General features: G+C 28.9%; 1 protein-coding gene across 1 annotated transcript in view; it reads left to right on the forward strand.

Moving 5' to 3' along the window:
* LOC107438356 (sec1 family domain containing Slh) overlaps positions 1 to 23,805 on the forward strand; it is a 27,502-nt gene that overhangs the window by 2,793 nt on the left and 904 nt on the right. The window contains exons 5-24 of the mRNA XM_016050642.3: positions 1,067 to 1,189; positions 1,266 to 1,353; positions 1,832 to 1,921; positions 2,989 to 3,044; positions 3,163 to 3,245; positions 4,364 to 4,463; positions 7,870 to 8,003; positions 9,294 to 9,384; positions 10,940 to 11,019; positions 11,250 to 11,331; positions 11,423 to 11,482; positions 12,357 to 12,393; positions 12,730 to 12,797; positions 12,881 to 12,960; positions 16,754 to 16,816; positions 17,511 to 17,586; positions 18,139 to 18,245; positions 19,113 to 19,149; positions 20,021 to 20,086; positions 21,795 to 21,872. Coding sequence (XP_015906128.1) covers positions 1,067 to 1,189; positions 1,266 to 1,353; positions 1,832 to 1,921; positions 2,989 to 3,044; positions 3,163 to 3,245; positions 4,364 to 4,463; positions 7,870 to 8,003; positions 9,294 to 9,384; positions 10,940 to 11,019; positions 11,250 to 11,331; positions 11,423 to 11,482; positions 12,357 to 12,393; positions 12,730 to 12,797; positions 12,881 to 12,960; positions 16,754 to 16,816; positions 17,511 to 17,586; positions 18,139 to 18,245; positions 19,113 to 19,149; positions 20,021 to 20,086; positions 21,795 to 21,872 — 1,599 coding nt within the window. The remainder of the gene's footprint in view (positions 1 to 1,066; positions 1,190 to 1,265; positions 1,354 to 1,831; positions 1,922 to 2,988; positions 3,045 to 3,162; positions 3,246 to 4,363; positions 4,464 to 7,869; positions 8,004 to 9,293; positions 9,385 to 10,939; positions 11,020 to 11,249; positions 11,332 to 11,422; positions 11,483 to 12,356; positions 12,394 to 12,729; positions 12,798 to 12,880; positions 12,961 to 16,753; positions 16,817 to 17,510; positions 17,587 to 18,138; positions 18,246 to 19,112; positions 19,150 to 20,020; positions 20,087 to 21,794; positions 21,873 to 23,805) is intronic.

The raw sequence follows: 23,805 nt of genomic DNA on the forward strand, positions 1-23,805 counted from the left end.
TTTAAAAGAATAAAAAAATTTGCAAGTTTAGACAGGAAAAACAAGATTAAAAAAATACGAAATTCCAGTATTTATTTTTTAAAAATAATTACAATTCCTAAATTAACTAATATAAACAAAACCAATGGTTAAATAATGCAATATATTTCATACCTAATTATACGGGGGAAACGATAAAATAAAAGGAAAACTTATTGATCTAAATAAAAACACTTGAAAATTATCGAACCGAAACGATAGTTAAAAAAGGCACTAACATAAATATTGAAACCCGGAACAAGGCAAGATCAACGGAATTAAAAAAAAAAAAACTAATGATAAAACTTATGAATAAAAATAATTAATTTATTGAGTGTGAAAAGAAAAAAAAATCAAACGTAGTGGAATCAGAAAAGCAAAACTGCAATCTGCTTCATAAAATAATCGTATGTTTAAATTAATAAACAATTCTCCTTTTATTTATTTATTTTTTGTTGATAAAAACACGATATTTAGTTGCAGCAGATGTGATTCCACATCAATAAAAACTTGCAAATAATACCGCACTTGAATTTATTCAGAGGAAAAAGATTTTATTTTTATTAATCAATGTCAAATAGATAAACATATTTTTCTCTTTCATCTTCTGTTCACTGATCTGAAGGGCATGCAATGCATTTTCTCCACCCCCCTCGTAAATTAAACAGATAACACACCCTTGAGCTTGATTGACGGCCTAAAGGAGAAAATTAAACATTCCTCCCTTCCCTGCCTTCAAAGTCACGGAGGAAATGATGTTTCTCTGGGTAAATGGGGAAAAATTCTCCCCTTCCTTACATTTTCCTCTACTCAACTTCAAGGATGAGTTCATTTCCACTTTTTTTTCATAATCGTTCTAGTTTAAAATGGCGGGAAAACCGATCAAAATTTTTCCCGGTTTTCTGGTTTCCCGGTTATCTGAATACCGGATAAATGGTTCTCTATTGTACTTACTTATTATTACTTTTATGATGCATGTGAATCTTATAGTCTTTTTTTTTTCCATTATATTTATGAGTAATTTTTATGTCAGTGTTTCTTGTTTTAGGATTTTAGGAATCAGCTATACGATAGTTATTTTTTAAATTTTATTTCACCAATTTCTCGACAAAGATTGGAGGATTTAGCTAGTGCATCTCTTAATGCTGGATGTGTTTCATCTGTTAATTCGGTTAGTACACATGACTTATGACTTTGACACATGACTTTGCTTCTTGTTACATGTTAATATTCTACTGTTTTTCTAGGTGTTTGATCAGTATCTGAACTTCATCACTGTTGAAGATAACCTTTACTTTCTTAGGCATCAAGATCGTTCTTCATTAAATTATTTTGGTAAATACCATTTATCAAGTAGCATAATAATAATTATTCAGTTATTTTAATTTTTATAATTCATTACGCTTAGTAAGTATTTGAACACTTTATTCAAGCAATTCTTTGCTTTCTATATTTATAATAGAGTTTTCTATATTATAACACCAGTATTTTTTTTCAATATTTTGGCTTTAGTTTTATGTACACAGTTTTAAGAACTGTGCTCTTTATATTGTATTGTTTACATTTTCATTCGTATTGTGGATTGACTTATTTATTTTTGAAGCGTGTCTTTCTGCAAAGTAAATTATTTAAATTTTTTAATGTGTTATTACTACACTTAAGTTTTATGTATAAAACTTAAATAAATATAATAACACATTTATTATTTTTTGACCAAAATTGTTATAAATGCTGCTGTTATCATTATTTTGGATAAAAACTTTATTATATTTTTACAATTTATATTAATAAATTACATTTTTCATATTTTCAGCGGTTAATAGAGGAGATATGAAAGATACAGAGATGGAATTTTTAATTGATACTATTGTTGATAGTTTATTTTCTGTATTTGTTACATTAGGTAAGTTAATTGCTTATTGTCATTTTAAACTTTATTATTTGATTAGACATTCCACATTATTTGACTTCAATAAATCATTGAAATAATTATTAAATATACGTTAAATTAATATATGGGATTTTACTTAAAATCAGAAATTATGTATTTTGATAATTTTCATAACTTTTAAATTTAAGCAAAATTGTGCCCTGTACAATTGCAAGCAATTCAAATGCAACACAATCGCAAACGCATTACATTAATAAATACTAATTTGAAATACTTGAATTTTATGTAAATAAAGAAGTTAAAAACCTAAATATAATAAAAATAAGTTATTAAAATATAATAAATTGATTAAAAGAATCTTACTAAGCGCAAAATTATACCATAGAGAACAATCGCGATCACAAAACATAGCTTTATTGTAATCTGATTTAAAATACTTAAATATTATTAAATAAAATGATTAAAAAGCTAAAAATCCTTACAATAATTAAATGAAATTTTAATAATAAAATAAATCTTGTTTTGCACTAAATTGTACTACACAAAGCAATCACGAATGCATTTCGTTTCTTTTTACTAATTTTAAATTTCTAAAATTTTAACATATCAAATGATACAGTTAAAGACCCTTTAAAATAATTTAAAAAAAATAGAAATAAAAAGTAAACAAATAATCTCCATTTGTGCGAAATTAATGCATAAAATTATTGCGAACACATTATTTCTTTTATGATTAATTTATAATATCACAGTTATGAATAAATCAAATGAATAAAATAAACATTAAATATGGAATAAAAAGAGCAGTTTATGCTTTCTTTTATCCTTGTCTTCATCATGTTGTATCCTTTTAACCGAACATCTCTAAATTTCGAAATCGTACTTTTCAAGTGTTGAAAGTATATGATAAAAATACGAGTAAAAACAATGGAATTGACCTTCAGCCGAAAATATCATGCATTGGTACTTGTAGAGAAATTGACTAAGATCATTTTGTGAAATTAAAAAAAAAAAAAAAAAAAAAAAATCATGGTGATTTTTTATTCTTTAAAAAAAAAATGAATATATGATTATTTTAGGAGCTGTACCTATTATTAGAAGTCCGAGAGGAAATGCTGCTGAAATGGTTGCTGAGGTAATTTTTAACAAATGTATAGATGTAACATATTAAAAGTTTGTTAAATATTTAAAAAAAAGGTAAATTATGTTTCAGAGCCTTAAGAAAATTAAATTTCCTATTTTATTATTTGTAGAAGCTTGACAAAAAGATAAGAGAAAATCTAAGAGATGCCAGGAATAGTTTATTTGCGCCTGATGGTATGCCTACACCATTTTCGTAAGTATTTGTTTTATTTTATAATTTTGTGTATAATCAGTAAGTTTGGGTCAGTTCGGTAACTCTGTAAGTGTAACTAATTGCTTCAATTTTCATGTTATGAACCCCTTCAAGAAACATCTTAAAGATGATTTTCACTGCTCCTATTGAACCGAGTCTGTAGAAATCCTCCCATTCAGATCCACCATTTTCATTTCAAAGTTTAAATGATAAATATTGTTTGCTCACTCTTAAATAATATATACTATGACAAATAAAAGTAAAGATTATTAAAATATTTTATTTAGAAGTAATTTATTTACGTAAAATGAAAAGAAAGGGTTATCTCTACGCATTTAAAACTGCTGATCTTTTTTGAAATCTTAACAGATATGGCACACATGGTGCGTAGTGTTTTTAAAAAGTGCTTAAAGGTGCTTATATTTGGTTTTTATTTTTTAAAAGCCCCTAAAGGTGCTTTTTTCATTGGTTTTTTTTAAAAAAGTGCTTGATTTTTATTTTTCAAAAATGAGTTTTTCTTCTTTAGCATGTCATTTTTCGCCACGCATTATGCAAAACAATGCTTTTCACGTCGTTCTATTCAACGTTTTTACAATTCATCCAACAATCTATTTCGGCGTACCATCGGTCTATAGCATATGGAAGCGCCAATTATTTTACATGTTTGATGAAATACTTGCGAGTCGGCGTGTGCGTCTACTGAGCAGGGATCGGTGAGATTGTTGCACTCTCGTGTGCAACTCTGCTGCATTTTGCAAGATATTTTCCATTTCAGGCTTCATTTTCTACTCTCTGATATCGAAACGAAAAATCTCTTGATGCATTTTTTAATGGCTATTATAATCAAGAAAAGAGTTCTTTGCCAGAAACTAGTTATTTTATCATGATCATATAAAGTCTTTGTAAATTATTTTGCATTTTGCTAATGTATATAGTGCTTAAAAATATTTTTTGAGTGCTTAAAAAGCACTTAAATGGTGCTTATTTTTTGTAGAATGATTTGGCTATGCACCCTGAGCACAGTTTCAACAATCTGGAGCACATTCTATTTAGCGGCTCTGTCTTGAATCTAACCCATTTTAATTTTTTTTGCTTATCTCTATTATTTTTTGTTACAGATTTCAGAGACCATTGTTGGCTATTTTAGATAGAAATCAAGATATGGCAACTCCTTTGCATCATACGTGGACTTATCAAGCTCTAGCACATGATGTTTTGGTAATATTTGAATTAATTTTAACTTTTATATTAACTTATTGATAAGTTTTAACTTTTGCATGTAAATGATACTATTTTTGTAATTTGTATGTTTATTTTTATAAAATGTTAAGTTAAATGGCACAAATGCCAAGAGTAGCTATAATGAAACCCACTGATGTCTCCGTCTTTTTATTTATTTTTTATTATTATTTCCTCGCAGAATGACGATTCTCGGCGCAGTTGTAATAAACGTAGACGCGGCGTTGACACGTACCTCTCATCCAATCATAGCCAATCCTTCGAATTCGTCATTGCTTATGCCCCGCCTCTCTCTTCGGAAGCATCGTTTTCTGATTGGTTATTCTTTTCAGTGCGCGAACGTATCTTCAACAAAGATTTAAGATCAATCTCTCACATTGGGAAGTGAAGTGAATTAATTTTTTGTTTGCTTTGAATTTCGTCTCCGATCTCGATTACGTTTCACGTGGTGCTGGACTTGTTTTGATTTTGTCTGAAAATATTGAATGAAATGTCTGAAAAAAAGAATAAAAAATATGCAACATCATTCAACAAGACCTATTCTGATGAATTTCCATTTATTACTTCATCTAAAAGTGGAGTAAATTATGCCTTTTGCACCGTATGTTCGACAGATATTTTGATAAAGCACAAAGGCAGAGGAGATATAACTCAGCACATTGAGAGAGAAAAGCATCAGCGAATGACAAAAACTCTCGCCGAAAACAAAACTCTTGGCTTTTCCTTTGTCCAGAACGATATGAATGTGATTCGGGCAGAATGTATGTTTACATCCTTTATTATTGAACATAATCTTCCCATAAGTGTGGCTGATCACGTTGGTCCGCTATTAAGGAATATGTTTCCTGATAGCAAAATAGCCAAACAATACGGTTGTGCCAGAACTAAAACTACTGCCATAATAGGGGAAATGACACAGTCTGAAAAGATTGATATTGCCAAAATGCTGAGAACAAACATGTTTTCTATTTCAACCGATGGAAGCAACAAAGGAGATTTTAAGTTATTTCCTATTGTTGCTACTTGTAATGATCAAAACAAGCAACTTGTAGGAACACATTTATATTCTGTTCCAGTTCTGGAAGGGGATGCTACAGGTTGTAATATAGTGAAACTTGTTTTGCATAGTTTAAAAGTGAGTGAAATTCCTTTGGAGAACTGCTTAGCATTAGGTGTTGATAATGCACCTGTTATGGTTGGGGGAAAAAATGGAGTAGGGGGAATTTTTAAAAAGGATATCCCACAATTATTTGTGCAAGGCTGTTTATGCCATCTTGTTAACTTAGCTGCAGAAAAGGGGGCTAATTGTATTCCTGTGAACATTGAAGAATATATAATTGATATATTTTTTTATTTGGAGAAAAGTGTTAAAAGGAAAGAGAAACTGAAAAAGTTTCAAGAACTCCATAATACAGAAATTAGAAAGGTGCTAAAGCATGTCTCTACGAGATGATTGTCACTAGGACGTTGCTTATCTAGATTACTGCAACAATGGGAGCCATTAACTTCTTTTTTTAAAGAAGAAGTAAAAGATTCATCTTCTGTTGCCTTACCAGAATATACTATTCCAAAATTAAAGTCATCTGCTCATTTACCTAAATTGGAATCTGTTGATAAAGGGAAAAGAAAGATGAATGATAATGTTCAGCCTGCACCTAAGAAGTAGAAGGTATGTGATAATGTAAATTTAGATCAAAATTCTAGTGCAGGTAATATTCTTTCCAGAGTAGAAAGACTTTTTATGTTTTTATCTTCTGACCTTAACAAGGCATACGTAAACTTTTTGCTGCATATACTGCCTGTGTTTGAACATTTTAATGTGACATTACAGTGTAAATCTCCAAAAATTCACATCCTGAGGCAGTTGATGAATGAACTTTTTAAAACACTTTTATCCAAGTTTATGTTACCAAATGTTGTAAAATCTTCTAAATCATTTTTAGAGGTAAATTTTTATTCAAGAGATAACCAAAAAGATGATGTTGATCTAGTTGTAGGACAGACTACGAATAAAATTGTTGAGTCTTTGAGTGATAAAGAAAAGAAATCATTCTATGCACACATCAGAAAATATTTTGTCAAAGTATGTGACTATATGAGACAGAAATTTCCCTTTAATGATGAAGTAGTAATTAATGCTGAATTTGCTAATATGGAAAACTTTGACAAAGCATCTTTTTCTAGTGTCAAATTTTTTATTGATCGTTTTCCAGGACTGTTGAAATCTTTAGGTGATTGTTCAACAGTTGATGAATTGCAGTCACAATTCAATTCTTTGCAGCTGGAAGATTTTCTTGGTTCTCTTGAGTCAGAGCAAAGAATTGATTCTAAATGGGATAAATTGTGTGCCATGTTTAAAAATAAATATGATTTGTTATCTAAATTCATGTTGTCAATACTAGCAATACCACACATCAATTCTGAGTGCGAGCGCATATTTAGTTTGGTTACAAAAGCACACACCCAGTTTAGATCCTCTATGACTGCCAAAAATTTGGAGAACCTAATGACTGTCAAACCAAAATATTCAGAACCCTGTTTTAAACAAAAATTTGATGATGATTTCTTGAAAAGAGCAAAATCTGCTACTGTTAATAAATTTGCTAGTTAATTGTGCTTGTTATGATTTAATTGAAAGTTTATTATTATGTTCTGTATTTACTCTAATCATCAATCAAAAATAAATCTTCTTTCAATAAATGTATACTGATTTCTAATGTAATGGTCTTTAACTATTTAGTTTTTGTAATAAACATATGAGCATTACACTTAATTCCAGTCTTTCACCCCCTTTCCCTCTTTTGGGGTCTCCTCTTTTTTTATTTTCTGAGGTTGGCACATCTGCATATGAATTCCTTTTAAAATTATTTTTCATATTTCCTCCTTGCTTTTTTGTGGGTTATCCATGATTTTTATTGCAGCAGTGTGCTTGCCACTCAATTCCACGGATAATCGGGTTATACTGTATTTAACCTTATGTCTTAATCAGGGATGCAGAAAATTCTCAGAGCCTAATATTATCCCAGAATACAGTTTGTTTGGTTTGAAATTCCTTGCAAAATTATAAAGCTTTTCTTTTTATAGTTATAATAACTTTTTCAAAGGAATTTTAGAAAGAAAGTATAAATTTTGTTAAAATTTTTTGATAAATACTCCTTTTTAGTTAAAAAAAAAAAAAAAAGTTTGATTTTTCGTAGTGCATGAATAAACAGGAAAAATATTGTCATGCAAAAGATTTTTTTACAATAAAATTTTTTTTAGTCTTTTTATTTTTATTTTTAAAATTAGACCAAAGATTTTCAGAGTAGTTCCCGATCCTTGTTTGTGTGATTGGACATATTCTGAACGCATGGTCTTAATTAAAATTATGTTCCTTTTTGTACAGGATCTCCAATTAAATCGAGTATCCATTGAAGAAGTGACAGAAAAAGCAGGGCATGTTGGTGCAAAGCCCAGAAAAAGAACAAAAACTTTTGATTTAAATCCAACAGATAAATTTTGGATGCAGTATAAAGGAAGGTAAAAATCAATATCTCATATAATAAAACAAATTAAGTTCAAATAATATAAAAAAAATTATCTTACTAAAAGATGACAAACTGAGATTGTAAGTTGATTTATTCAACTTAGTACAGCAGTACTTTGAATGTTTCTATGCGAAAGCACTAGAAAAACTCGAAATATCTAGAAACTAGATCCAATTTTTAAAAGCCAACATCCTGAAGTTATCCAGAATTTTTTTAAAAGAAAAACATCATTAAATTATCTTGATGCAGTTACCTTTTTTTAGGTAGTAAAGCATACCTGCAAGTATTCCAATGTTAGTAAAGCTTTGTATAATAATTTAAGTGGTAGCAGAATTGCAATAAATATGGGCTAAAATTTTCTTTTTCAACCTAACTAGCATTTAACATAATAAATATGGCTATCAAGTTTTTTTTATTTGTTTTTAAATTATTTAATTAATGGTGATCCGTGGTGACTTAGGGGATAGCTTTCGCCTTCCTACGAGGTGAACTGGTTTGATTCCCAGCGATTCGTGGTCAATATGAATTCTGCCCCAGCTCGCTCTGACCACAGTGCTGACATAAAATATCCTCTGTGATAGATGGATCAAAGATTAGAAACCCCTTGCTGTCAGACTAATCGTGAGAGGTTTTCGTGGTTTTCCTCTCCATGCAAGATAAATGTGGTCTAGTTCCATCAAAAAGTAATTCACAAAGGCAAATTTCTCCCAATACTTGACCCAGGAGTTCCCTTGTCTTCTGGATTGGGTTCAAAAATTAAAATTTATTATCCCCCCCTAAAAAAGTACTTGTAAAATGTAACCATTTAAGAATAATCCTAACAAAGTAAACATTTGTAACAGTATTTAGAATTAAACCAATTAACAGATAATTTTGCCAGTGTATTATCTTAACAGTGAATTAATTTTTTTAAAAATGGAATATGAATAAAAAGGCACTTGCATTTAAAAGGAAGGTATATTTATTGGGATCAAAGAGCAAGTAGGGTGGGCTGCCCTTCAAAAAATGCTTAGGGAGAACACAATAATTTAAAAAAAGCAAATACTGTATGTTGTTGCTTGCAGAAGGGCCAGAAACTGTCATTCATACTATTAGTCTTTTTTTTTAAGGATAAAAAAGCATCTTGCATTTATGAAGAATATCCTATATTTTTTCCAAATCTTTCTCTTTTTCCCAATTTATTGCCAAAAAATGAGTAAATTTTTAATACCTTGAATTTTTGTTGTTGTTTTTCTTAAAATAACTATAAGCTATTAATCTTCTTCCAATTGTTTTTGTGAAGCCCTTTTCCGATTGTTGCCGAAGCTGTTCAGGGGGAGTTAGATTCCTACAGATCATCTGAAGAAGAAGTTAAGCGACTGAAAGCTGCTATGGTATGTATGTCTACAATTTTTTATATAAGTGGCTGAATACCCGCTCTTTGTTCGGTGTGCAAAGAAAAGAAAATAATCAGTACTGAATAACACTTAGAATCATGTATGAAGCTGAAAGATATTTCTTCTTCTTCTTCTTGCTTGAGCTTGTCAGATATGTGGCACCTCTGCACATGTTGCATTTTGTACCATACTCCAAGCCCAATTTTTCCTAGTTCCATTGTCTCGGGTCGCCTACTTTATTATAGTCTGACAGTCCCTTAATGGAATTAAGGTGAAGCTCTTTAGGATATGGATTGCCTAAGGTAGTGAGGCGCGTAAGGGCGAGGGCTTCACATTCGTATAGGATGTGATGTGCTGTGAAAGATATTTACCAAAATAACTTATAAAGCTAAAATAGCTCCAATTTTTTTAAATTTATCACAATGTTTTGTTCTTCCTGGTGTTTTTATATTCTTAGATAAAGCAAAATATAATTTTAGAGTTTATTTCATGAGAATAATGATTATCTGTATTTAATTCGTGAATTTATCACAATCGAGCAATTTTCTCGGGTACATATCCTTTTAGAGATTGTATAAAACCTCTTCCCACTGTATTTATACTAAAACTGTACAGTATTGATGTAGTTTTAAAAGGTACCAAATAAACTAATATAATAATGCATTTTTCCTGTATTAGTGTACTTGAAACAAATAAAAACTACAGCAATTACCATAATACTGGTAGCTCCTATTACCAAAACTAATTAAGCATCATTGGTGTTGATAATAGTCTGGCAATTTTTTTATGTTTCTTTTTAAGAATTAGTACAATTCCTCCATTAATTTTGCTTTTTAGTTCGTAACTTATTTTTTATTTAGATTAATACCTATTATTAAAATTCTTTAAGCATAATTGGCATCAATAATTGTTAAGTCATTTTTTATAAATCTCTTACATGAATTGATACCATTTCTCTGTTAATTAATTTTGCTTTTTATTACATAGTTTATTTTTCACTTCAGCTAGTAACTATTACAAAAACTAATTAAGTATCACCGGTGTCAATAATAGTATGGCAATATCTTATGATTCCCTTAAATGAATAAGTACCTTTTCCCCATTAATTTTGATTTTTAGTACATTCATTATTTTTTATTTTAATTAGAACTTATTACCAAAATTAAACATTGTTGGCATCAATAATGGTATAAGATTTTTTGCACTCTTCCTAAATTACTTGTACTATTCCTCTATTTGCATTTTAGTGCATAGCTAAATTCAAGTAGTACCTTATCCCAAAATTAATCCTAACAGTAATAGGAGTAAAAAATGTGACAAATTTTTGTTTCTTTTAATCAAATGTATCCATTAATTTTGCTTTTCAGTTCACAACTTATTTTTCTTTATTTCTAAGATCATTGATTTTAAAATTTAGTTTTATAGAGTCACCTTTTTATGCTTTTTTATTGCTTTTTTTGTCACTTTTTATGCACTATAATGTAGCTAATATTTATTTTCAGCTCTTTGCAGACAAATAAAGTTTTATCAAAAAATTAAAATTTTATTGTAGGGTTTAGAAATGAGTAATGGAGCAGATGAAGTGATTGGGTCTATGTCAGATAATACTGCTAAGTTAACATCTGCAGTAAGGTAAATTTAAATAATTTTATCAGTTTTTTTTTCTTCTTGTAATCTGTATGTAATTAAGTTTTATCTAAAAACGAGAAAACATGGCTTGGGCACCAGCTTGTAAAGTAGGGGCGATTGGTGCCTAATAAAAACCACATTGTTACCATATACGTTTTTTATTAGCAAAAAATATTTTATTGTTATGCAGGAGTATTTGTGTTGGTTTTAATTTGTGTTGAATTAAATTTTAGTTCCTTACCAGAGCTCCTTGAAAAAAAGAGATTAATTGATATGCATATGACTGTTGCCACAGCTATATTAGATCATATTAAGGTGATTTTTTTTCTATAATTGAAATAATTATATTGTGTAAAATACATATTAAGTTTATATTAAATACATGCTTCTAATATCTTTACTCTAGAGTCGAAAATTAGATGTTTATTTTGAAATTGAAGAAAAAATTTTGGGCAAAGCTATGTTAGTAAGTATCTGATTTTTTTTGATCAATTATAATGCCTTGATTTGTTTTTTTCCATGTCACTATGCTAATAGTTTTTTGTTGTTGCTTGGGTTACAAAGTAATGATTATAATTTTACTATTATAGTTAGTCGGGTTTTTATCCATATTTTAAAATGTGATTGCTTGAATAATACTGTAGTTCAATTTTTTATGAAGCCTTGACTCTTTTATAATGCCTTTGAGGAATGTGTACTCTTATTTTTTTCTTTTACTTAAACAGTATCAATTATGCATTGTATTGTGTTGGAATTTCAGAGTGAGGTCTCAATCTATGCATTGAAATTTATCAAATTCATTTCAGACCTATTAAGTTCTAGTTCTAGATAATGTTTCCCATATAATTTGCTGGTATTTTTAAATAAAACTTATGAAAAGGTACTAAAATTATAATAAAGTATAAAAATTTGTACTTATAGTCATTATTTATAATCTATATAAAGATTTTTTATCCTTCAACATGAGCCATTATGGCTTGGTGGTAAAGCCACTGAGATGCCGTTGTGAAGTTCTTTCATTCGATCCCTTGCGGCAGCTTGATGTCCGCCCATCTTTAGATCAATGGGCACCAGCTTGTCTGGAAAGTAAAGGCGATTGGTCCTCAATACTAACCATTTGCTGCCATTATGTTGCTGGTCATGAATTTGAGAAGCCTTAATTTCCTAGTTTACAGAGGGCCGTAGCGAAAATGTTTTCGTTTTATTTCTTAAAATTTGAGAAAGCTTCTTTCTTTTAATTTTCCTTACATTATCTCAATTTTCAGTTTCCTTTTGTGTTTTTTAAATTCGTAAATTGTAATTCAAATAATTGTTCAGTAAATAATGAAATTTCTTTACAGGAAAAATCATTGATGGACATGATTACAGATCCAGAAGGTAATTATAAATGAATTTCATGTTACTGTGTGCTGTAAATTAATTTTATATAAATCTTAAAATAATGTATATTCTGTCTATGGAAAGAACTACCCTCACCATTTGTCTGGAGCAGTTGCAGTTATGATATTTAACTATTTCGAGTAGGGTTGTTGGGTCAATATATAAGACTGTTTTGGTGTCAATTGAGAAAGGAAATCTGGGGATAGAGAAGCTTCTCTCTTTGAAAGTGCTCTTTTCTATAGCAACAGACAGCCACTTTGTCTGTTGCTATGGAACAGCCACCAAACTATCCCTCTTCATATCTGTGTATTTATGTTTCTAAAATTTCTTTAGCTGGATTGCCAAGTGATAAACTAAGGCTCTTTTTGATCAGTTTCATATGTGGCCCTCCTATGACAGAGGTGAGTTATATTTTATACACATTTTTACTAAACTTTAAAAGAATGCAAGCATCTTTATACTATGGATACAAAATTATTTGCAGGCTGAAGTGGACCAATATATAACAGCATTAAAAGATGCTGGCTGTGAAGTTGAAACTGTTCAGTACATGAGGAGGTGGAAGTGAGTATCTGTGTTTAGAATAATATATTAGATATACACTGCATTATAATAATAGAAATGATACTTTTAGTTTTTGACATTTTTTTAAAAATTTCTAAAGAAATACTCGGGGGATAATTTTGTAATTTTAGAGTCGTTCAATTCATGCAAATTTTCAAACTTAGCAATAAGATTTAAAGCTTTCTGAGGTTTGAACAATAAAAGAAAACAAGTGATATATATAGATTTAAGTACGAAGCCGTAGTTTTTATTTGTGAGCAGTTTTAGTACCTTTGAACTATTAGTTCTACTGATTTGAGTTTAGTTTTATTTAATTTGGTGTAAAAATGCAACAAAAGTTGCATCTTGTTATTAAATTCTTGTCTTAATTCTTTTTTATTAATGTGATCCAAATCTTTGTTTCGCTGCTCCAAAATTGCATTTTTGTTGCTCCAAAGATGCTCCAAAATTATGTTTTGAAACTTGCACTTCTGTTACTAGTGTAGAGATAAATTAGTGATTTTTAAATTTTTTTTTTTACCCCTTTGAACAAATACTAGATGGCGAGTAAATCCCACTGTGAGTCTGGAAGAAAACATTCACATTGAGCCTAAATCACAACTTTTAAAACATTTTCCAGGTTCTTTCTAGGTTAAGCGCCACATTTATTAAAAGCTGAATCAGTTGACATTGTTTCTACGATACCTAAAGCCTTTACCAACAAATATTGTACTTTGTTAAGGCTGTTGTGTCACAACAACCAGAAATAAGACGTGAGTTGTACCAAACAATTTATTTAAACATTCACACGAAAAATCACAAAATATTACCCCAAAAAAATATCTCTTCGCAGAAAACACTCTCTTTCTCAACTACACAAAAAGAACATCACTTCTCGTGTATGTCTCTCAAGCAACATCAACATCATTTTAGCATAACCTCTCGAGGAATTGATGCTTTTAGCTCAGTTGTCACACACTGTTACGTTACAGTCTAACTCCTCCCTTCCACAGAGTTTTCTTTGCAAAAGTAGGAAATGGCAAAAAAACATACATAAAATTTTGTCAAAACTGATCTATATAGGTTGCCATAAAACTGTTTTGTTTATCGGTATATAGGAAAATAAAACAGTAAAGGAAAATAAACAGGAAAATAAACAGTAAAATTGGAGTCACGAATCTTTTCAGTGAGTAAGTCATCGTTTTTCGCCGTTTGATCAGAAGTAACGATGTGTTCATTGGAATCGACTATACCGAGCTGTACATTATCTTTATTTTCCACTTCCCTCCTTTCATTCATATTTTCTTGTTTTCGAGTCATTACAGCACTTATCATTGGGACTTCAAACGAATTTTCCAATAGAGCAGCCGTTTTGTTACCCAATAAATAATACCCTTTATCAAGAGAATCACCTAATACAGCTGCCTTAGTAACCACTTTTCCTAACTTACAGTTTAATTCAACTTCGGCTAATGGAAAACAAAATGATTCTTCCTGTATTGGAGTTTTTATCCAAACAGATTCACCCGTGTACATTTCAGGTTTTACAAATCTCCTAGGAATTAAATCCAAGGTTGCGCCAGTGTCTCGTAGTATTGAAATGCCAACGCCATTTACCACGCCAATGCTCGTATATGGTGTCATTATACTATCAGGAAACCTTGATTCCGAAACGTGAAGCGAAGCCACAGTTTCAGAATTTGTTTTCGCCTTGGGACATTGAGGGCGTAGATGATCATAAGAACCACATTCATAGCATCTAAGCTGTCTTCTTCTTTCAAATTCTCTTTCGCGAACATTTTCTTTAACATTATTTTTCTGCCAAGTCAACTTTTCTTCAGTTCTGGTATCACTTTGGTTCGGAAATCGCCAAGAATCATCTTGGTTACTTCGATTATAAGACACAGACTTTTCCTTGAAACTGTTTTTTAAACTTTCATAGTCGTCCAATTTTCCGGCTAATTTGGAATAAGAATTCAATTCCATCCAATCTTCAAGAAAATGATCTCTCATGTCATTTGGTACATGACGTTTCATTTGCTCGGTAACCATCAAACTCTTAAGATCATCGAAAGTGGTAATTTTTGCTTCAGAAACCCATTCGCTAAAATAGCAATTTAATTCTTGTGCAAAATTTCGCCAAGATTTTTCAGGTGATTTAAAATGTCGATAAAAATTTTGTTTGAGTTCCTCTGCATTAAGCTTATATTGTTTAAGAATCAATTCTTTTACAAAGTCGTAGTTATTGGCATCATTAGGAGACTCTCTCGCCAACATATTTGAAATGTCGGGTGGTACTACGCTCAATAGGTAAGGCACCCATTCATCTTTAGGAATTTGTGCAATTTCTGCTCGACGTTCAAAATTTATCAGATACAACGACATTTCATCTTTACCTTCATTAAATTTTGGTGTTATTTGTAAAATCTGTATTTTATGATTTGTTTCACCTGATACCGGTCTGTTTTGGTGCTGAATTTGAGAATTTGCTTCTAATTCGAGTTTACGCAATTCCAATTGATGTTGCCGTTCAAGTTCTTCTCGCCGTTCTTGTCTTTCAAGTTCTTCTCGCCGTTCTTGTCTTTCTCTTTCAAGTTCTTCTCGCCGTTCTTGTCTTTCAAGTTCTTCTCGCCGTTCTTGTTTTTCAAGTTCTTCTCGCCTAATTCTCTCCTCCGTTATACGAGTCAAACACATCTTTACATCCTCAACCTCATAATGTTTACTAGTTTGAATTATTTTTTTAATTTCACAAACATTTGCTTGAAGTGGAACAGATTCACCTAATTCGTCGGCCAATTCTATCAAATCCACTTTTTTTGTTTTATTAAGAAAAGCCATAATTTACAACTGATAAAAAACTAAATATACAATCACTGACTACGTTAAATCAACTACTCTTACTATATCCCGCCGCTGCCACCAGTAAAATTCTGTTGTGTCACAACAACCAGAAATAAGACGTGAGTTGTACCAAACAATTTATTTAAACATTCGCACGAAAAATCAATAAATATTACCCCAAAAAAATATCTCTTCGCAGAAAACACTCTCTTTCTCAACTACACAAAAAGAACATCACTTCTCGTGTATGTCTCTCAAGCAACATCAACATCATTTTAGCATAACCTCTCGAGGAATTGATGCTTTTAGCTCAGTTGTCACACACTGTTACGTTACAAGGCATTCAATAACATTGAATCATGTGTAAAATTTCATATTTTTGAAATTTTAAGGCTATACCACAAATACATAACACATACTTTGCTTTTGCTCCTAAGTGTTACATATTAATTTTCAGCACATATTCTTAAAGTTTATATTTTTTCACTGTTGGCAGAAGTAGATTTTAACAGTCGAAATCCAAGAAAAAAACTACTTATTTTAATGAATTCTGAATGACATTAGTGCTATGAGTGACCCTTAAATATTTATTTCTTAACAGTTAGTGTGGAAGCAGTACATCACGAAATAAGTGTCAATGTTGTAGCCTTCCATGTCTTGAAAATTCCAACAAAATCATCAATGCAACTATTTATTCTTAAAAAAACTGGTTCTTAATCATTGAAAACTTATATTACTACAATGCTGTACAGTGCAGTGAAGAGTCGCAAAAGGGCAAATTTTTGAGGCCACCTCAGCTTATTGCAAATGCTAGCATAAATTACAACATAATCTCATATGATGGTATAATTGCTTATTTTGACTTAATATGGTTGATAAGGATTATAGCTAAATACATTAAAATTTTTTTATATAAAATTTTTAATATATAAACATTTAATTATGTAAAAAAATTGTGTCATTTCTTTTATAGAACTTACAGCAAGCTTTCTTCAAATTCAACTAGTCAGTATAGTGGTGGAACAAAAACAGTTAGGTATGTATCTACCTCAAATACTATGCTCTCCATCAAGTAATATATATAATATATGTGTGTACAGTCAGACCTCTATATAAGGTCATCCGCATATAAGGTCACTTTTCCAAAGTCCCGGCTCACTGAATAGGAATTTTTTGTTACAGATTATCGGATATATGGTCAAATTTTAAAAATCGTTACTTCTTATAAGGTCATTTTTATCTGAGGCAAGGGGAGCTCTTTTGTAACAAAAGCTTATTTAACTTGATTACATTTCATAATTCCTCTTTTTATATATATTTTTAATTGTGTTCTGATTAGTATTTCAAATAATCAATTACCTATTTAAGAACAGCTTTAGTTATTAGTTTAATGTTTCTAAATATTAAAAGCTTTACTTATCTAAATTATAGCATCATACATAAAATTTTTAATTATAATATATATATGTATATATAAAATTTTTAAAAAATATTCAAAAATTAAAAAGAATATTTAAAAATTGAAAAATCAAACAAGCCGGAAAACAAAATAAGGAAAAATAATATATAATTGCATCATCAACTCACATGATTATGTCCCAAAAAAAGTGCTTTCTAACATTGTATTAATATAGCCAAAGCGAAATATATCAATATAATAATTATATGTATATATGTATAATAAATCAATAAAATATATATATTTATACATTTTATCTTCATTTTTACAGCATGTTTTCTAAGTTAATGTCGCATGGTTCACAATTTGTAATGGAAGGTGTAAAAAACTTAGTTGTTAAAAAACATGTAAGTATATAATTTTGAAATAGATCAATACTTTTAATAAATTTTTTATATACTATTTTTAAAAAAATAGTTTTTTTTATTCAAATAATGGGTATATGCAGTGCAAAGAGCATTGCACCATTATAATTTTAGATAGCATATCTTGATATCTTAGAGCATGTAGACCTCAAATAGTAAAGCATTATAATGAAATATTGCTCAAAAATGTATATTTTTCTTTTTAAATTGTAAGCTATAATCTGTATGTCTAGTGCTAAGTACATTGTACTGTTATAATTTTAGGTAGCATATTTTGGTATCTTGGGGCATCTAGAGATGTGTTTTGTTGTAATATTTACTTAACATTAACCATAAATAATACTTTTAAATATAATAAAATAATAGCTTTAAGAGATATTTTAAGGAATTTGTTTTTATCTTAATGTCAAAAATTTATTCTTATTTTCTTAGTACAGTTTATGAAGTGAGTACTGGTTATAGTAATATGCTACAGGTGTGTAATATTGAACATTTTGTAATTATATGTAATGCTATTATAATTATATTTTTTAGAATTTACCAATTACAAGGATAGTTGATTCATTAATGGAAATGAAATCTTTACCTGAAACAGATGATTATCGATATTTTGATCCAAAGCTTTTGCGTCCAACTGATAGGTAAATGTTTTAGTCCCAATTTATTAATGATAGTAAATAAAAATTGCATTAATGTTTTATATTTTTTTAAAACCTGTTCAGTAATTTTTTAACTATCTGTGAACAGATTATTTATGGTTATGATTATCACCAACCTAGTTATGGAAGTATGAAATCCTAAGATTTTTAAATGCATATTTCTAATATTTTTAGAAGTAATCTTTTAAACACTTGCAAACAGTTAACATATTTTTTAATTTTATTAATCTGCATCTTCTTTGTGTAGATTTGTGTTGACAACAGAAATTTTAAATTTCCTTCTATAAAGTTCACTAAAGTGTTATTTTTAACATATTTATTATTTCATATGACTTATACATTTCCATTTTTATTCAGTATAGTATTAAATTTTTTTATATTTTTTATAATTTATGCTTATTCAATGCCCATTTTTTAATAATTTTTGTTTATTCTCCTAAAAGTTTTATTTTCATATTTCTGTGCAAATTATTTTGTGATTGTTTTAAAATGTTAGCTTTGAAAATAGATTTTTTTTTTTTGTAACTTAAAATTTTTCTATGATATTTGTTTAATCTTAAAATCTAGTTCATGGTACAATCTAATTTTCCTTCTCACCAAATCTATTTTTTTCTTCTTTTGTGTGTGTTAATACTTTCAACATGAAAATGTTTGCTCAAACTTGCTCTAATAATTTTACAGTTTATTAATTAAAATGTATGAAAATATAGTGACAAAATTTATGCTTAACAATGTGTTGTAGTGTTAAATTTTTCCATATTTTTTTGTCATTGTTGAAAATTAAAAGCCAAGACTTTGTTTCTTGATTAAAGTTTTTTTAACGATTCTTTAAATTTTTTTCTTCCGTAGCTCTTCTATTCCTAGGAATCGATCACCATTCCAAGATGTAAGTTTAATTTCATTATTGATTTTTACTTGAAGTGTCATTTATTATTTTTGTGATACAACCACCAGTTTTGTGACTAGGTTGTTAATTTAGCTTTTACTGCATGTAAAAACATTACCATTATAAGTAGTTAAGTTTTAAAATTTTTTAATTACTATGTTCAAACAAGCTTCTTTATTTAGTTATATTTCGAGTTCAAAACAATTTAATTTGAAGGGTGTATAAAGACTACTAACTTATTACTATAAACTCAGAATAAAGCTTTAAAAAAAAAAAAGAAATTTGTGTATGTTACATTAAGCTTGAAGGGGGCTACATTCTATTTTTTAACATTTCGAAGCAATGCTTAATATTTTGTGCATTATAAATTGGGTTGTCCTTGTTTAATGTTTTTTATCTGAATAATTATTATAAGAAACAAATCTTCCTTAAAATAATTGTCAATAATGAAGATATAAATATGAAAAGTATTACTTTATTTTTGATATTATTCATTGTTACTTCATTGGAGATAAAAATTTAAACTAATTTATTTATTCTTAAAATATTTTTTAAAAGATCATACATTTTCTCCCTAGTTTAGAATGCTTCAAACTTTCCTATAACTATTGGAAAATTGTGATTTTTGAATTGTGATTTTTGTTTTAGTTTATTTTTCTTTAATCAGTGCTGTTAAACTTACTGTTTCTAGTAATAATTTTTTGTATCAAATTACTTTATAAGTGATTTTTTATTCAAAAAAATTTTGAAAGTTAATTTTATTATTAAATGTTATTGTACTAAATGTTAAAATTTAAAAATATTGACTTAAAATTTTAAATATGGTTCTTGTTATTTACATATATAAAATGACATTTTATTGATTTTGCAGGCTGTGGTGTTTGTGGTAGGCGGTGGAAACTATATTGAGTACCAAAATCTTATGGATTACACTAAAGTAAGAAAGATTTAAAACTTTTTTTTAAAAAAACTATTATTAATGCAAATTTCAGCATCTTGCCTCTATTTTAAAATTAATTTAGCTTTTTTTTCTCTCATCGTGAATTAATTGTTTGGATTTAGGAGGTTTTCAGATTTGAGAAGTCCAATTTTTATTTCTATTCTGTGTATGTGTATATAGTTGAGTTATACTATTCAAACTTTTAAATATATTTATTTACATGTATGTTAATAACTTGAGAATGTAAGATCTTTTACTGAAGTTAAATGCATTACTGTACTAAAAGTACGAAAGTTTATGAAGCAGATTACAGTTTAAAAATATTTTTTAATAATTTTTCCTCTTATGTTTGGTCCTAGAAAGTGATGAATTTTGTCATTAATTATGAACATTTTAAGTGGTTATTTAATCTAATTCTATCTTGTGTATCAATAGTCCTATTTATTTAGCTTTATAAAAGAACTAAAAACATCTAAATGAAAAAGAAAACTGTATTTAAATTTTTTTAATTTTATTATTAAAATGTGTTGAATCTTTTTAAAAATAGACAAATTGTGAAAAAAAAATCTATATCACAGTTTACTACTTTAGGCATGTCAATTGTTAATGAAGTAATCTAGAAAATATTAATTTTTTTCAAACATTTTTTTAAAACTTTTTTATTCATCAAAAAATTCTAATGTGTTTATTATTTTTATTTCCAAAACACTTTATAACATATTTAATCTAAAATTTAAAAAACTTTAAGTTTTAACTAAAACTTTTAACTTTGATAAATAAGCAAAGGAAAATTAAGACTTTGTGAAGACTTAAGACTAGAATTGTGTGATGATACATATAGCAGAGCTCCTTCTAGGCAAAAAAAAAGGGCAGGGTGCAAAAGTTTAAAAAAGGGGCATTATTATTCTAATAAGGCAATAATTTCTTCATATGGACTTTACACGTTCTATTAAAAAACATTGTCAATTAGTAAAAGATTTTTTTTTTTTACTTTACTGAAAGTAGCAAAGCAATCATATTAATAAAATAATAAATGTATGTTTTTAAGTGTCTGTAGTTATGATTTAATAATTAAAATGATTAATAATTATGATTTAATGATAGTGGAAGTAACTGCAAACTTTCCAAGACAAGTGCAACAAGGGGGTGTGATGGCTATTTTTCCTTTCCCATATAAATCTATGTATTGACAGCAATGTCAAACTAAATAAAAAGAATTGCAAATAACAAAAGTTTAAGAAATCCATAGTAGAGTTTGGGAAAAAAAAAGGAAGGGTTGAGGAAAGCAAGGGCAAAAAGGGTATGGAGTCTATTATATCAGGGCACTAATTTACTTCAGGGGCAACAGGGTGGATTCTTTTGACTAAAAGGGCAGCAGGGTACTGCGCCCTGTTTACCTTGCCTAGAATGAACTCTGCATATACCTTTATCAGGTTTTGCTCAAAATTATTGAACCTTTTTTTTTCTTTTGATAATATTTCAATTCATCAGTTTTATCTAATTTAATTAGATTTTAAATAATTTAAATGACTAAATAAAAATATTAAATTATTTTGATTGCTTATTACAGAATATTAGTAATTGTATTATACTTATTAACTTGTTAGTGTAGCATTTTATTTTGACCTATGATTTAGAATACGTATATTAAAAGAAGATAAAAATGATTTATATATTTCAACATTTTGTCTCTTGTTTTTGTCAGGGCAAAACAAATCCAGTTCAAAAGAAAATTGTATATGGATGTACAGATCTTGTTAATGCTGATCAATTTCTAAAACAGGTAAGTTAAACACTCATTTATTTCTAATGTATTAATCTCTTTAATCTTTTATTTGCTTAAACAAGATTTTTATATTCTTATTCATGTAATATATTTAAATACTTACAAAAGTTAGTGGATTAAGATTATTTTTTATTACATAGTATTTTTGGTGTTTGAGTTGAGGATGTTTTGCAAATGTGGTTGATTGCACGAGGATCTTGAATTCCTAGGATGTGACTCAGATCTAAGTCTTAAAATTTTTTTTGACAAAACCGGGAAAAATTCTAAATTAAAAATAACCTCCAAGCTATCTTAAAATCTTTTGTAACATTAAGTAGCTATTAAGACTCTAGTATAATTTTTAGATCAATTATAGTAAGTATTGATTACAAATATTACTTTTCCTTCCAAAAATTCATGTGTAATGCGGAATTTTTATATTGTAATAAACTACAGGGTGCATAGCATTTTTAAAAAATGCTTAAAGGTGCTTATTTTCGATTTTTAAAAGCCCTTAAAGATGCTTTTTTCATTGGGTGTTTTTAAAAGGTGCTTAATTTCCTCTTTCCGAAATGTGATGTTTTTCTTGACCATGTTGATTTTCGCCACAAATTATGCAAAAAGACATTGTCCTATTTAATGTTTTCACAATTTATCCAACCTCAATCTATTTCGGCGACCGTCGGTCTGTGGTCTATGAAAACACTATTTGCTTTACATGTTCGATGATGTGTATACTGAACTTGATTTGAGTGGTAAGGATTTTTGTCTCTCATGTGCAACTCTGTTGCATTTTGCAAGAGATTCTCAATTTCAGACTTCATTTTCCACCCTCTGTAATAGAATTGAACAATCTCTGGAATTTTTGCTGATTACGGGGACCGACTAAACATTGCCAATTTTTTTTCTCTATTAGCGATAGAAAATTTCATTTCTCTTGTTAATTTAATCGTTGGTGACGTGCCATCGTCTTCGTCACTGGCAAGCAAATAAAATCATCAATTGTCAAAAACTTGCCAACTCTGTCTAATTATGATATTTTTTAAAAGTGCTTAAAAATATTTTTTGAGTGCTTGAAAAGTGCTTATTTTTTGATGAAAAATTTGGCTATGCACTCTGAACTATTTAAAATTGTAATCATTTGTTGTATCTGAGTGGTTAAGGCACCGATGTTAAGGCATTTTTAGTGGTTCATTTTGAAATACTAATGTTCTATCCTCTCTGGCTACTTGAAGCCCACTCTGCTTCAGGTTGATCAGTACCAGCTCCTCTGAAGTAAATGTGATCAGTGTACAGTGCTGACTGCAATGCTCCCATCATGTTGTTAGTCACAAAATAAGGAGCCTTAAGCTTGGGTGTTACAGTAATGCTCTTAATAAACTATCTAATTTTTTTATTAAAATCGAAATTTCCATATACATATATTTATCATTCTTGAAAAGTCATAGACGTATTACTTTTTTTCATATGTTTTTTTTCCTGGAAAAGTCAAATAACTTGGTCACTACTGGGATAAGACTAGGTGCATGCGTTTACTACGTGGGAAATTTGGGAACACTAGAATTTGAGTGAAAAAGTAGCTAACATTTCTTTTTTATGGGATACTTTAAGAGAATTATGAATGTAATTTACATGATTTAGTCAAGGCTGTACTGAAAGGAGGAGTGTTTAAGGGGCAATCGTCCCAGGGCTTGGGACTGCTGAAGGCCCCGACTGAAATTTTTAAAAAAAAATATAGTGTTTATTAATAAGATTTTTAATGAAAAAATTGCAAATAATTTCTTATACCTATATAAAAATTACAATTCTTTATAAAGGGTCTTAAAAAATTCTACAAATTACGAAAATAAGCATTTTTTTTTATTTGACGGAGGGGCCGAAGTAACCACTTTCCCTACACACATTGCACTATATATATATATATATATATATATATACATATATATACATA

Source organism: Parasteatoda tepidariorum, chromosome 9, assembly GCF_043381705.1.
Source record: "Parasteatoda tepidariorum isolate YZ-2023 chromosome 9, CAS_Ptep_4.0, whole genome shotgun sequence".
Classification (NCBI taxonomy): Eukaryota; Metazoa; Arthropoda; class Arachnida; order Araneae; family Theridiidae; genus Parasteatoda; species Parasteatoda tepidariorum.